This window comes from Notechis scutatus, chromosome 1 (assembly GCF_049901735.1).
Source record: "Notechis scutatus isolate UNSWTSFEM ecotype Mainland chromosome 1, rNotScu1.2, whole genome shotgun sequence".
In the NCBI taxonomy this organism is placed as follows: Eukaryota; Metazoa; Chordata; class Lepidosauria; order Squamata; family Elapidae; genus Notechis; species Notechis scutatus.
Window position 1 is genome coordinate 129,384,345 of NC_142009.1, and position 14,001 is coordinate 129,398,345.

The window sequence follows — 14,001 nt, forward strand, 5'->3', positions numbered from 1 at the left end:
GGTGATTTAGATATGTTATTTTCAGAATTTGAGGTCACTTACTAAAATGGTTAAAATAGTTTTTCGCCTAGCATTGAATGGAAACCGTAATAGCAGTGTGTTACGTTGGAAATGGCGGAGGTTTCATAAATTATTTAAGAGACAATATAGAAGAGTTGGTCTTCTCTGTCAAAATGTGAATGGAACTAGATGAGACCTTTTTATTAGTTATGCGATGTAATTTTGCTTGTATGTAAGAACTAAATTAGGTATCAGTAGTAGGTTAACTCGTGAAAATTGGAACTTGGAATACTTCCCCTAAAAATCTCTCTGTAACTTCTTAACACTCTGCTCTGAAGAAATAGATGAGAAATATCTGTTATTATAGATAGGCACATCTAGCATTATAGAAACAACCGTATCATTTTGAAAAGAAACATGCTCACAAGTCTGTCATTTTGATCTCTAATATTATTTTGCTTTACAGACAAAAACTGGAATTGCTTTGCTATATGATGAAATATCTGAAAATGCCTATGAAATCCGATTGAAGCTTTCAAAAGAGGTACTAACAATTCAAAAACAAGATGTCATCTGTGTTAGTGGAAGTGTTCCCAATGCAAATGTAAGTGCTTCAAATCTTATGGTGGGTTTTTATTTTTTATATTTTTTTATCCCACTGTTAACTGTTTTTATAAATAACTCAAGATGGGAAATATACCTAGAACTCCTTCCTATTTTCCCTACCACAACAATCCTGTGAGGTGAGGTGGGCTGAGAGAGAATGACTGCCCCAAAGTAATCTAGCTGACTTTCATGCCTAAAGCAGGACCACAAATCACAGTTTGCAGGCTTCTTTAACCACTAGACCAAACTGGGTCTTATAATCATTATTGTCATCAGTATTGAATTATGTTATCAATATTGCTATTATGTTTCAAAACTTCCTGAAAGTAATTTTCAAAATTTCTAATTCTAAAACAAGTCATTTCAAAGTGATATCATTATAACAAACTCTACAAAGAGAAACTAAAGTTTAATTATTTGAAAACAATAGCAAAAGTATATTTCCCTTTGTAGCTATTAGACATGTGGCAGATTAACTTAGTGCTCTTAAATATTTTGGATGGTAGTCCCCAGAATTCCCATACTGTTTTGTGTACTGGGAATTGTCATTTAAAATGTCAGAGCTTCAAAGTTGTCTACGCTGCATGTAGACGTAACTATGAAAAATGTATTTGGGACATTATTCTATCAGATCTGCTCAAGAGTTCAGCATTTGAACAATTGGCTTGAGCCATGTTGATTCTTACAAGGCTTCTGCCTTAGTTTGCAATCTGTGCTTTGTGCCTAATTTAGGGCTTTGCCCACTAAAGGTTTGTTTATCAGCAAGTGAACTGGAGTTGTGAGTAATTAACTGATGGCCCTCAACCCCTTTCCTTTCCTTGGAAAGCTAACATGCAGGGCTGGTTGGCTGATGCAGTGCAAAAATAGCTGATGAATTGTCTGTTTGAATATGATTTATTCATCCCCAACTCAGCTGGTATTTGTAGAAGGGCAGAAGAGCAACAGGAAGCAAGAAGGAGAGAAACAGCCATAACTTTAAAAATGATTTCTTTTACAAGAAAAAGCCCAGAAAGTTTTGATATGACTGTTATTTCACTGTTATTTTCATTCTATGCAGTGTTGTTTCTTTCCCTTCACCTGACCTCTTTTTTTCCTTCCCTTTCATTACAAGAATGCTTTTTTTTATCCTTTCTATTCTTACTCGTAAAATTACATTTTTTACATAATGTAAAATCACTGAACCTATAGTTACACCAGTCAGATCCCACCCCTGGTTTCATCTACCATTCTCCTTCCTGTTGTCATTTTTTTAACCTATTTCAGTTTATTTCACTTATTACCCTAGATCAATGTAGCTTCCCTGCTTCAAATCAAATATTGAACATGTCATTATGTATGTAGGTCAGCCAGGTGATAGACTGCCTTTTTGCATATCTAAATAATTCTAATAAGGAAAGTTGTCTTATATCTGGTTTTTAGAACATCAATTTTTGAAGTTCTTCTTGCTGGATTTTTGTCCTAGATTTGTTAAGATTGTAACTAACAGCAAAGAGAATCTCATAGTGATTTAAAAAAAAAACTTTTGTAATATTTCAGTTAGGAGTCCTTGTTTTCAGAATCTTAAAGGAAGATTGAACAATCTTCTTTAAAATTTCCTGGAAATGGATCAGCTGCTTTGCCACCAAGTAGGTTCATCACACTGTGTTCTGAAGTGAGGGAATTATTCAAAGAAGATACATGCTTTGGTAATTATTATATAATTGGGCTGTTACTGGATAGCAATTCTGGAACAAAACATGAATTGTCACAATGATTATATCCAAATCTTTCATGAAGAATTTTCTATAGTAGGTACAGATCTGAGAAAAACTTGAGCTCCTCTTGCATAATCTTTTGGCACTCCTCATGAATGGTTTATTTTAACCTAGAGCCTAGGATTAGAAGTCATGGATGTGTAAAGATTATCTATAAACTATTTAAATCCACTATTGTCCTATATCTAACTTGTTGCTAAATATCATAGTGAATCAACTATTATCTGATTATATGAGAAACCTTAGTCCTAAATAGTAGGCCAGTGCTTTGAATTCAACCTGGAAAGGGTGCTTCAGAGTATGAACATAGGCGGGTTCTTCGGTGACGGACCGAAATCTGTGATCATGCGTGGTTTCGATCCGTGCTCGCTGCCGGAGTTCCCTGAGCCAGCTGGATTCGGGGCTAAGCCATCCCATAGAGTTGGTGAAGGTGGGGGAGACCATGAGCAGAGTCGAAGAGAGTCGCATCTCTCCTCCTCAGCTGGCCATTACTCCCTTTCCCGAAGGCGGTTGCAGCAGTGGTCAGAAATGGCCATCTCAAAGAAGAACTCAACCGGAAAAGAATGTGCAGGAGGAAGATAAGAAGAGAAAGTTTTGGTTGACTGGGTTAAACTGAAAAAGCAACAATGTAAGGTACCCTGGAATTTGAACTATAAAAAAATAACATTGTTCCCAAAGAAGACTTTGAAGCAGCGAAGGAGAGAGGGAAGGGAAAGGATTTGGCTTTTTTTTTCTTCCCTTCCTTATACTGACAGCTAAGAGATTTAAGTAAGAAATTGACAAAAATTCACTTTGACAACAATAGGCATTTAAGCTGAAAATAAAATGTCAAAGGGATAATAAAGACTTTTGGATACTCAAAAACCTTTAAAACCAGGAAAGGAGAGAAAAGGAAAGAATAAAAGGGCGGGATCTGGAAAAATGGAGGAGACTGCCTGGAACTAAAAGGAACTTACAGTGAAACCTTAACAAGATTCCTAAAAGATACATTCTAACTGAAGCTTTATAACAAAATAATGGAACCCCAGGAAGTGAAAGTGGAAAAAAGAAGCAAGAAGAAACAGCTTTGGATTATTTGGATTACTTGGTGATTTTTGGATTTTTGGCTATTGGATTTAAATGACTAAAATCAATTGGGTGGTTGTTTAAAAGTGTTTAAAATGGCATCACTTTTAGAAGAACTGTAAATGGAACTTAAAAAACAGAAAGGAGATTCACAAGAAGGAAGAGGTTCTTTTGGCTTCGTATTTCAATTTTTAGAAATGGAAATCTGGAACTGTGAGAAACAACAAGAAAAGCTTGTTGAACAAGAAGGTTGGGACAAAGAAGAAGCCATCTTTAATGATCAAGTAATTTTATGTGGGGGAAAAAAGGAAAGGGGGGAAAGAGAGTGAAAAGTTTAAGATTTGAAAAAACAACCAAAAAAAAGAATAGTTTGAAAAATAATTACAATATTAGGAAGCAACAGGAGAGAGGATCACAGAAGAGAGAATTAGAAATAGAGAGACAAGGGGGCAAAAGGGGGAGGGAGAAGAAGAGGGGGACGAAGGAAAAGAAAAGAAGTTATAAAAGACAGAAACAAGATATAGAGAAACAGGGAAAATGTATAAGGATTGAAAGTATAAGCCTATTTAGAGATAATGGGTGAAAGTTTAATTGAAACAAGGATTCTGCAAAGGTACATAAGATAGTATTGTTATATTAGAAATAGAAATAATTTTAGAAAATATGAAACAATGTATGATTAAAATGATGAATAAAATACTTATTGTAATGCAGTGGAATGTTTGTTAATAAATAAATGAAATAAAGTGAATGAGAGAATGAAATTAGGAAAGGATGGGAACATTTTAATTATTATTAATGATTTATAAAAACATAAGTGAAGAGAAATATGGAAAAAAGAATTAATTATGGAAAGTTTATTAGTGTTCACAAGGAAGTATGATATTCAATTGAAAAGAAATGCTAAAGATGTTAAGATTCTAAATATTAATGATAGAATTGAATTGGAATGGAATGAGTGTTTTATTATATACATATACATATACATATACATACACACACACATATATATATATATACAGAAGCCTGATGATGGCAGATGAGATTCTGCTGAAGCGTTGCTACAACTTTAGAAGAACTACAATGACGTGGGAAAATACCCGAACCAAGCCGAACACCATATATATATATATATATATATATATATATATATATATATATATATATATATATATATATATATATTGTTTTCTTAAGTTTTCATGGGTATGTATATGTATGGTATTCAGCTTTGTTCGGGTATTGTCCCACGTCATTATAGTTGTGCTTTTAAAGTTGTAGCAACGTTTCGGCAGAATCTCATCTGCCATCATCAGGCTTCTGTATTGTGTTCGTCTGTGAGTCAGACTTTCACAGCCGTTTCTGTTTTAAATTTGGTGCTAGCCTACTGCTGTGCCAAAATGGTGTTTTTCTTCATCCTGATTGGTTGGGAGTCTTGGTTTGTGTTTATTGGTCTTGGAGTTTGCTGTGTTCTGTTTGATTGGTGTTTCTAATATTTTCTGTCTGTTTTGTAGGGTTTTTTTTTTGTCTTGATTGGCTGGCAACATTGTGTTTCCTGTATTGGAGGCTATTAGTGCGGCTTGGCTCCGAGTAAACGGACGGCTATCATTTATTAGGAAGCTAGGTTTCATCTGGGTGCCTGGTAGGGGTGTGTTTGAGCTGGAGGTATCGGGGGGTCTGTTTGTGCCCAGGTGTTTGCCTGGCTTGTGGTATGGTTCAGTAGGAATCACAATCAGGGGAAAGACTGCTGACCTGACAGTTGTGCAGAAAACCATCCTTGACACCCTCCATAAGGAGGGAAAGCCTCAAAAGGTAATTGCAAAAGAAGTTGGATGTTCCCAAAGTGCTGTATCAAAGCACATTAATAGAAAGTTATGTGGAAGGGAAACGTGTGGAAGAAAAAGTTGCACAAGCAGCAGGGATGACTGCAGCCTGGAGAGGATTGTCAGGAAAAGGCCATTCAAAAGTGTTGGGGACTTTCACAAGGAGTGGACTGAGGCTGGAGTCAGTGCATCAAGAGCCACTACACACAGATGGATCCTGGACATGGGCTTCAAATGTCGTATTCCTCTTGTCAAGCCGCTCCTGAACCACAAACAACATCAGAAGCATCTACCTGGGCTAAAGAAAAACAGGACTGGGACTTCTGGTTTGGGTGTCTTCAGCGACAGACCAAAATCCGTGATCATGCACAGTTTAATCTGTGCTCGCCGCTGGAGCGCCCCAATCCTATGGATTCGGGGCTGAAGCCACCCCGTAGAGGTGGTGAAGGGGGGGAAGATTGCTAGCCGAGTGGAGGGGAGCCGCATCTCTCCTCTTTGGCTGGTCTAAGCTCCCTTTCCCAAAGCGGTTGCAGCGGTGGTCAGAAATGGCCACCTCAAAGAAGAACCCGACTGGATAAGATTGTGCAGGAGAAAGACAAAGAGGAAAGCAGGACAGACTGGGCTAAACAACAGAGAACATCTAAGCAAAGTACCCTGAATCTAAAAGTACCTAGAGGGATACTTCTGAAAGAAGATCTTTAAGCGGCGAAGGAGAGAGAAAAGGGGGTTAAAAACCCTTTTTTAACCTTTATATTGACAATTACAAATGGTATGGAAAGAAATTTATATTAGTCTATTTTGATACTAATAGGCAACCTTAAGCTGAAATCTAAGTGTCAAAAGGAGAATAAAGATTTTTTTTGGTCATTTTAAAGCTCTAAAAAGGAGAAGAGTGGAGGCAAAAGGGTGGGACTTGGAATAATGGAAAAATGGAGTGCCACCTGGAAAAATAAAGAGGATTAACAGTGAAACTTTGAAAAGACTCCTGAGGATACATTGTAACTGAAATCTTATTAAAAGATACAGTACCCCACGGAAAGGAAAAGTAAAGGAAAGAAACAAGAAGGAACAGTCTGGGATCATTTGGTGATTAAAAAAAAAAGTTGTTGGCATTGGTTTTTTCTTTCTTTTTCTGTTTTTACTTAAAGTCAATCAGGTGGTTGTTCAAAAATGTTTAAAATGCCATCACTCCTGGAAGAATTGAGGATGAGTCTTAAAAAACAGCAAGAAGATACAGAAAGGAGAGGAAGATCCTTTGGCTTTGTATTTGAATTTTTTGAAATGGAGATCCTGAACTATGAAAAGCAAAAGGAAAAGCTTCAAGAGCAAGAAGAAGGGTGGGATAAAGAAGAAGCCATTTTCAATGATCAAATAATGCAAAGTGGTAATAAGGGGGAAAGGAGTTAAAAGTTTGAGATCCAAGGGAACAGCCAAAAAGAAAAATAGTCTGAAAAAGAAGTATAAGAGCAAGGAGAAGCAGAAAAGAAAACTACAGAAGGGAAAATTAGAGAGAGAGAGGGTATAAAAAAGGGATGAGAAAAAGGGGAAAGATAGAAAGGGAAAGAACTTATGAGGGACAAAACAGGAAATAAAGAAAAAGGGGAAACATACTAGGATTAAAGGTATTTGCTAAGCTAGAAAACACAGAGACAATGGTTAAATTTAGTTAAAAGTGAGGATTCTGCAAAGGAAATTTATACCAGTTATTAGAATGAATTTGAATAATTATTTTGCTTATTAATAGTAAATAATTTATAAGATAAAACTGTATGACTATCCAATGGTATGCTTATTAACAGTTAAGTAATAATGAAGAAGGGAGGGAAACATTTCAATTGTTCTCAAAGATTGATAGATATTGAAAAGAAACATGAAAGATTTACAAGGCTCATACCAGTACTAGAATGATTTTGAATAACTATTTTGTTTACTAATGTTTATATATATATATTGTTTTTGCTATGTTTTTAGAATTTTTCTTTTTACATTTTCAAGGGGAAGTACCAAGCAGAGTCTGAATGATAAGATTTACATGATAAATATATATTAGAAATTTGAATGTTATAATTTTAGAATGCACAAATTCAATGTTTAATGAGATTTCATATGATAATAACAATAAGATTTAAAGGTGTTGCACTTCGATTGGCAATCATAGGGAAATTTTGCTTCTTAAGAATGTTGGAAGAGAACATATGAAATTGTAAACAAGACAGATGAAAGAATAAGTACAATGAATAAAAAGATATAGAAATTTAGGTAAAAGAAATACAATTGAATAAGAAGAAAATGAGATAACCATAAAAGAAAATTAAGAGAAGTAAAGGGAAAAATAGTGAGAAGTTGGAAAAAGAGTAGTAAGATATGAAGTTGAATACATAAGATGAATATGCATATGAAATTGTGTCTGTATGGAAATGTGATAACCCAGAACAATGCTGTACTCAAATAAGATGTTTTATTTGTTTTGTTAAAACTCAATAAAACTTTATTAAAAAAAAGAAAAGAAAAACAGAACTGGTCTGTTGCTCAGTGGTCCAAAGTCCTCTTTTCTTATGAGAGTAACTTTTGCATCTCATTTGGAAACCAAGGACCCAGAGTCTGGAGGAAGAATGGAGAGGGACACACTGCAAGATGCTTGAAGTCCAGTGTGAAGTTTCCACAGTCTGTGTTGATTTGGGGAGCCATGTCATCTGCTGGTGTTGGTGCTTCATTAAGTCCTGGCTCAACACAGCCGTCTACCAGGAGATTTTGGATCACTTCATGCTTCCTTCCACATACGAGCTTTATGGGGATGCTGACTTCATTTTCCAGCAGGACTTGGCACCTGTCCACACTGCCAAAAGCACCAAAACCTGGTTCAATGACCGTGTGATTACTGTGCTTGATTGGCCAGCAAACTTGCATGACCTGAACCCCATAGAGAATCTATGGGGCATTGCCAAGAGAAAGATGAGAGACATGAGACTGAACAATGCAGAAGAGCTAAAGGCCACTATTGAAGCATCCTGGTCTTCCATAACACCTCAGCAGTGCCACAGGCTGATAGCTTCCATGCCATACCGCATTGAGGCAGTAATTGCTGCAAAAGGGCCCCCAACCAAGTACTGAGTACATACGCATGCTTCTACTTTTCAGAGGTCTGATATTGTTCTATGTACAGTCCTTGTTTTATTGATTGCATGTAATATTCTAATTTTCTGAGATTGTGGATTTGGGGTTTTCATGAGCTGTAAACCATCATCATCACAATTATGACACATCACGGCTTGAACTATCTTGCTTTGCATGTAATGAGTCTATCTCATATATTAGTTTCACCTTTTAAGTTGCATTACTGAAATAAATGAACTTTTGTACAATATTCTAATTTTTCGAGTTTCACCCAGGGGTGGGTTTCTACCGGTTCTGTCTACCTCTGTAGAACCAGTAGCTCTGAAAAGCAGCAGACATAGAACCGGTTCTATCTCTGCTGATGTTTTTGCCCACCTGCCTACCTGGGCTCTTACCTGATCTTTATTTCCTGATTTTTCAACTTCAGCTGCCGAATGAGCCACAGCTGCAGTTAAAAAAACAAGAAAAGAGGGCTGTTTCAAAGGCTGCTTCTCAGCAGGCAGCGTGCTTATGACATGCTAATGATGATTAATGATGATTTACAGGTGACGATTTACAGGCTCACAGGGGGCAGCGAAGCTCGTAAATCCGGAACCAGTAGTTAACCCTTTCGTATCCCACCCCTGGTTTCACCTATAATTTCAGGAAGGAACTCAGCAACTTTAGCAAGTTGCAGACTGATGATGCACCTGAAACAGCTATTTAAAATGCAAATTGTCGCACCATCTGTTTATGATAGGCTAAGTTGAGTCTTCATCGTGACCACAGGCATTTTCTGTTATAATACTGACAAAACAAAAAGTCACATTTTTGGGAGGGGGGAAGCAATCTTATAAAAATATTGTGAAGCTGCTTTTTTCTTATTTAAAAAATGCAGTATAATTAATACAAAAAAAACCACCCTAACTTCCCTCCCCCAAATAACTTATGAAAGAATAATGACTATCACAGAGGGGGAAAATAAAATAGGACACAATAGATGATTTATGTTTGTGGTATGTGTGTATGTTCAATAATCTAGCCAAAAGGAATATGATTATTACCAACGGATAAAATAAGGTAGCATGTCATTAATGTTTCCAGCTTGTATAAACTATGCAGAGAGGTTTAAATTATTAATAAAAATAGAGATGATTTGCACAGAATATTTCAAAACTCATATATTACAGCAAAACTGTTCAGACCTCAAAATTCAAGCAATACTAAATGTTAAATTCTGTTACATCAGTCATCCCAAATAATGGATATGTTCCAAAGCTCTCTGCAGGCTGGAATTTCCATTCCCAGCTCTGAGGATAAATAATCAAACCCATGAATGATACCTGGAAATTTTTGTGTGCAAGTTAGACTCCAGTTGACGGGCAATATTGTAAGTCTGTAAATAGTTCCTCTGTCTTAAGATTGTATCAGAAGAAGAATTTCTACAAGGTACTTATAAGAATCCAAATTCAAGAAATTCCATAACTTTCTTAGAAACAGACATTTTAGGGAGTTATGCAACTAGTTAAATATGACTGATACTTCCTTGAACTGTTTGGCTATGCCCGACTCTATTCTTTTCTTCACATTCTGTGTTCAGGCACATTTTCTATAAGATTTTGTGATAGTTCAAATATCCATAAATAATCCTCATAGCCTTGAGAGAGCAGTTGTATGTTTTTGGGTTACCATATTAAAAAAAACAGATCCATAAGCACATTCAAATTTTTGATACTACGTTTGGAAAAATTATCTCCATGAAAGTTTTTCACTAACATTTTTCTCCTATCATGGCTCAAATAGTTATTTTTTGTTCTTGATGTAAACTGAAGTATGTATTTATTAAAGATGGAAATACTGTAGGAGAGGAGAAAGGTAAAAATAGAAAAGTAAATTTAAATCAAGTTGTTAAGAATGTATTTTTGTTGAACATGTCTAATTGACTATGTCTGAAAATAATACTGATTATCTACAATCTACTATTTATAAAGCTCAATAGAATCTCATTTTGAAGACAGGCTTATATGTAAAAAAAAAAAAGATGGTGAAATTCTTTAAGGCTAAATGTTATATTCAGATATTTGTGACTATAGCACATTTAGAAGGGTCTAGACTCTAGACTGTTTTCACACCTTATGTTAAATAAACTTTGTTTTAATCATGGGTTGCTAAATCAGAAAGAAACTACCATTGTGTTCTGCTTATTAGATTTATAACCTGCCTTTCGTTCAGAAGCTCAAGAGGGTAAGCATTGGAATCCCTCTTTTGGTGTTTCCTATGGAAATCTTATGAGATATTGGCCTGAGAGAAGGGGACAGTGCAAAATCACCCAGTGAGCTTCCAGGGCTGATGGTGCACTAGAAATTGGACCTCTGTATTCCTAGCTCAATACATTAAACATTAAATCAGGAAACATAAAAACCTGATGAAAGAACACAGGATCCTTGTAGGAAAAAACAGTAGAGAGTCTGTAACTCATAACCCCAAATACTTTAGCCAAATTTAGAGAAAAAAAATGTGGGTATTACAAAAATCTGCCCCCTCCCTCCCCAACAAAAAACTACAGGTGATTTGAAGCACAGAGGGGTTTGCTCCTTCACTCACTTCCACAAAACGGAACTTGAACTAAATCCAGTTGTGGTACATTATTATTCTGTCCTATTTTGAGCTAGAGGTGATATAAGTGATTGATTACGTGCAATCAAGTCAATGTCGGCTCTAAGCAAGAAGACCAAACAAATGCAGTTAATGATTAAATGTGAGATACACGGGTCAGTTTGCTTTTTAGGTACTTTCCTCATAAATGGCTTGCTCCTCTGCTTCACTGAAGTGAAGGGAAACCTGATAAAGTAACCCCATAGTGTAAGCTGGCACAACCAAAATTGGTGAATTGACTGGCTGTTCACAAATAGCATTCTCTTCACAAATAAGGAAAAGCTTAAATGTTAAATTCTGTCACATCAATCATCCCAAGTAATGGGAATGCTCCAAAGCTCTGTAACAGTATAAAGCCTCAAGTAATAACCTGTTTCACCTTTGATGCTGCCATCACTTTGTAGATGTGATCCTAGGTGTTGACCAGGATCTACTGAAAACCAATGGAAGGAGTTGATCTTCACTAGATCTTCACTACTGACTTGTACAGTGGCAGTGCTCAGGCTGATATTCAGTATTTTTGATGTTGAGGCACAGGCAAAATTGGCAAAAGCAGTTTGTGCATATCACTGCAATTATTCTCTGGTGGTAGTTGTGAGTATAGAGGAAGTTCTTTTGTGATAATATCCATAACGAGAATGAACACCAATGGTGATAATGCTGAACTTTCATGAATGCCAACTTTCACAGGAAAGCTGTCGGAAAGGCTGACAGTGCATGACATGAAACTGCTGGTATTTGTATACAGCATCTGACCCATGTTATAAGTTGCTCAGGAACAATATAGTCACTGAGTACATACATTAAGATTAACTGATGCAGAACACAGTCAAAGACTTTTTCAAGATTGAGGAAAACCAAATGTGGTGGCTTCTGCTTTTCTCGGTGTTTCTCCATAGGCCTTTGAACTTCAGAATCTGTAATACTAGAGCCTTTGACAAAGCCGCACTGATTGGTATTGTTTTTTATGATGTACTAAAGAAGTGGCCCCCAACCTTTTGGGCTCCAGGGACCAGTTCCATGGAGAAAGTTTTTCCACAGACCAGAGAGGATGTGGCTTTGCATGCTGCCTGCATCCCACAAATGGAGCTTTGCTTCTTTGTGCGGGCCGGTTGCTGGTATGTTGCGGACCGGTGCCAGTCCATGGCTCAAGGGTTGAGGGGCCCTGTACTAAAGCATCTATGTGAGAGGAAAATCAGTGTACATATGGCAGGGCCTAAAAACATAACTTCTTGGCTTACAGAAGAAACATTTTTGATACTACGTTGAAAGGTAAAACAGCCCATGACACCCCCCCTTACTACCCGGACCATACATCAAATCCCCTTTTCCATCCATTCTACAGTCAGAACATGCCCTTGACTCTCCTGACCTTTTGTAAAAATGCTTGAAGACCTGGCTCTTCTTACTCAATTGGGGTCCACAGAACCCTGAAGCCCCTTCCCATCATTTTAATTATTTTATTCTTGTTTTTAACTGTATTCATTATATATAGTTTTTAGATTTTTATGTCTTTGTAGATTGCCCAGAATAGGTTTGTGTAAGGAGATGGGTGATTTCTAAATGATAAACAAATAAACCAGGAGTTAGGACGAAGTTGGGAGCAGTGCAAAACCTCACTGATTAAGACTCTGGGTTTGCTGGCTGGAAAACTGACAGCCTAGGTTCGCAGCACAATGGGTGAGCTCCCATCCTTGTCTGACCTCCTGCCAACCTAGCAGTTCAAAAGCATACAAATGCAAGTAAATAAATAGATATCATTTTTGATGAGAACATAACATCACTCTGGGACGTAATACTAGCCACATGGCTGGAAACATCTTTGGATAGTGCTAGCTCAGTGGCTCTTTAAACAGAGATGAGCACTGTTCCCTAAAGTCAGCTATGACAAGTCAAGAAAATCCGCAGATTCCTTTATTTTTAGGACCAAGTGTATTGCATACACCCAGCCATAGTCATCACCAGTAACTCAAAAGGAAACACACGTAAAGGCATACTTCTACAGGCACAATTATATGAAACATTTCACATAATGTTGAATATATTTTATTTCTCATGCATTGTGAGAAATGTAGCAGAGACTAGGCTGTGTAAAGAATTTACTGTATAAATATAGTTTAATGCTGTGCAAGTCAGCATTAAAATCAATAAAATCCACAACCTAATTTCCAATTTCAATATTAATAAAATGGGCTAAAATTAAATTAGCAATTATTTGGTACTGCTGGTTACAATTAATCCTCAAAGGCTGTCTGGAAGAGATGAGTTTTTATCTACTTCCAGAAGAGAAAGAGGGCGGGGATCATCCTGGTTTCTTAATTTGACTTAGCATTCTACAACTGAGAATAAAAATTGAGAGAGAGAGAAAAAGAGAGAGAAAATAATTGTATATAGCCATGCTTAAAAGTAGGCATAATATTATATTACTTTAAATATTTCTGCCAAAAGGCTTATAAGTTCTTCCCATTTGCTCGCAGTATCTTTATTTTGTATAATTCAATTAATATTCTGTTTCAAGTGTACAAAAGGAATTAAGTTCCTGTTTAGCATTCATAAAAGCTGTACATAATTCTGAGGTAGGTTGTTTTGCATATATAATATGCTATGAGAGTTCTTCACTTTCCACCTACATTTTGTTATTTAACCTTTTTACTTCTATTTTTTTTCATGGAGCTTAAACAATAATATAACCACGTATATGTATATAACTTTGCTATAAAAGCCCAGCTACACCTTTGCTGAACTCCAGGCAATGTAGGAAAAGCAATCATACATTTTGCCTAATCTTAATTCTATTTATTTCATATATTTTATCTTACACACACAAATATATACATATACACACACATGCATGGAATATGTATATGTGGTCTCCAAATTGTGCTATGGCAAGGAACAAGCTGCATCTGTAGAACTGATTGTAGTGATTTTGGGACATGGCAGGAGTATCAGATATCATCCAATCCCATCACCTACAGAACCATTCTTCTTTCTCAGGCATGGAC

General features: G+C 36.4%; 1 protein-coding gene across 1 annotated transcript in view; it reads left to right on the forward strand.

Annotated features, from left to right (window-relative positions):
- Positions 1-488: 488 nt before the first annotated feature.
- SNTG2 (syntrophin gamma 2) overlaps positions 489-14,001 on the forward strand; it is a 178,837-nt gene continuing 165,324 nt past the window's right edge. Inside the window, exon 1 of the mRNA XM_087946003.1 lies at positions 489-604. Coding sequence (XP_087802129.1) covers positions 567-604 — 38 coding nt within the window. The 5' untranslated portion in view covers positions 489-566. The remainder of the gene's footprint in view (positions 605-14,001) is intronic.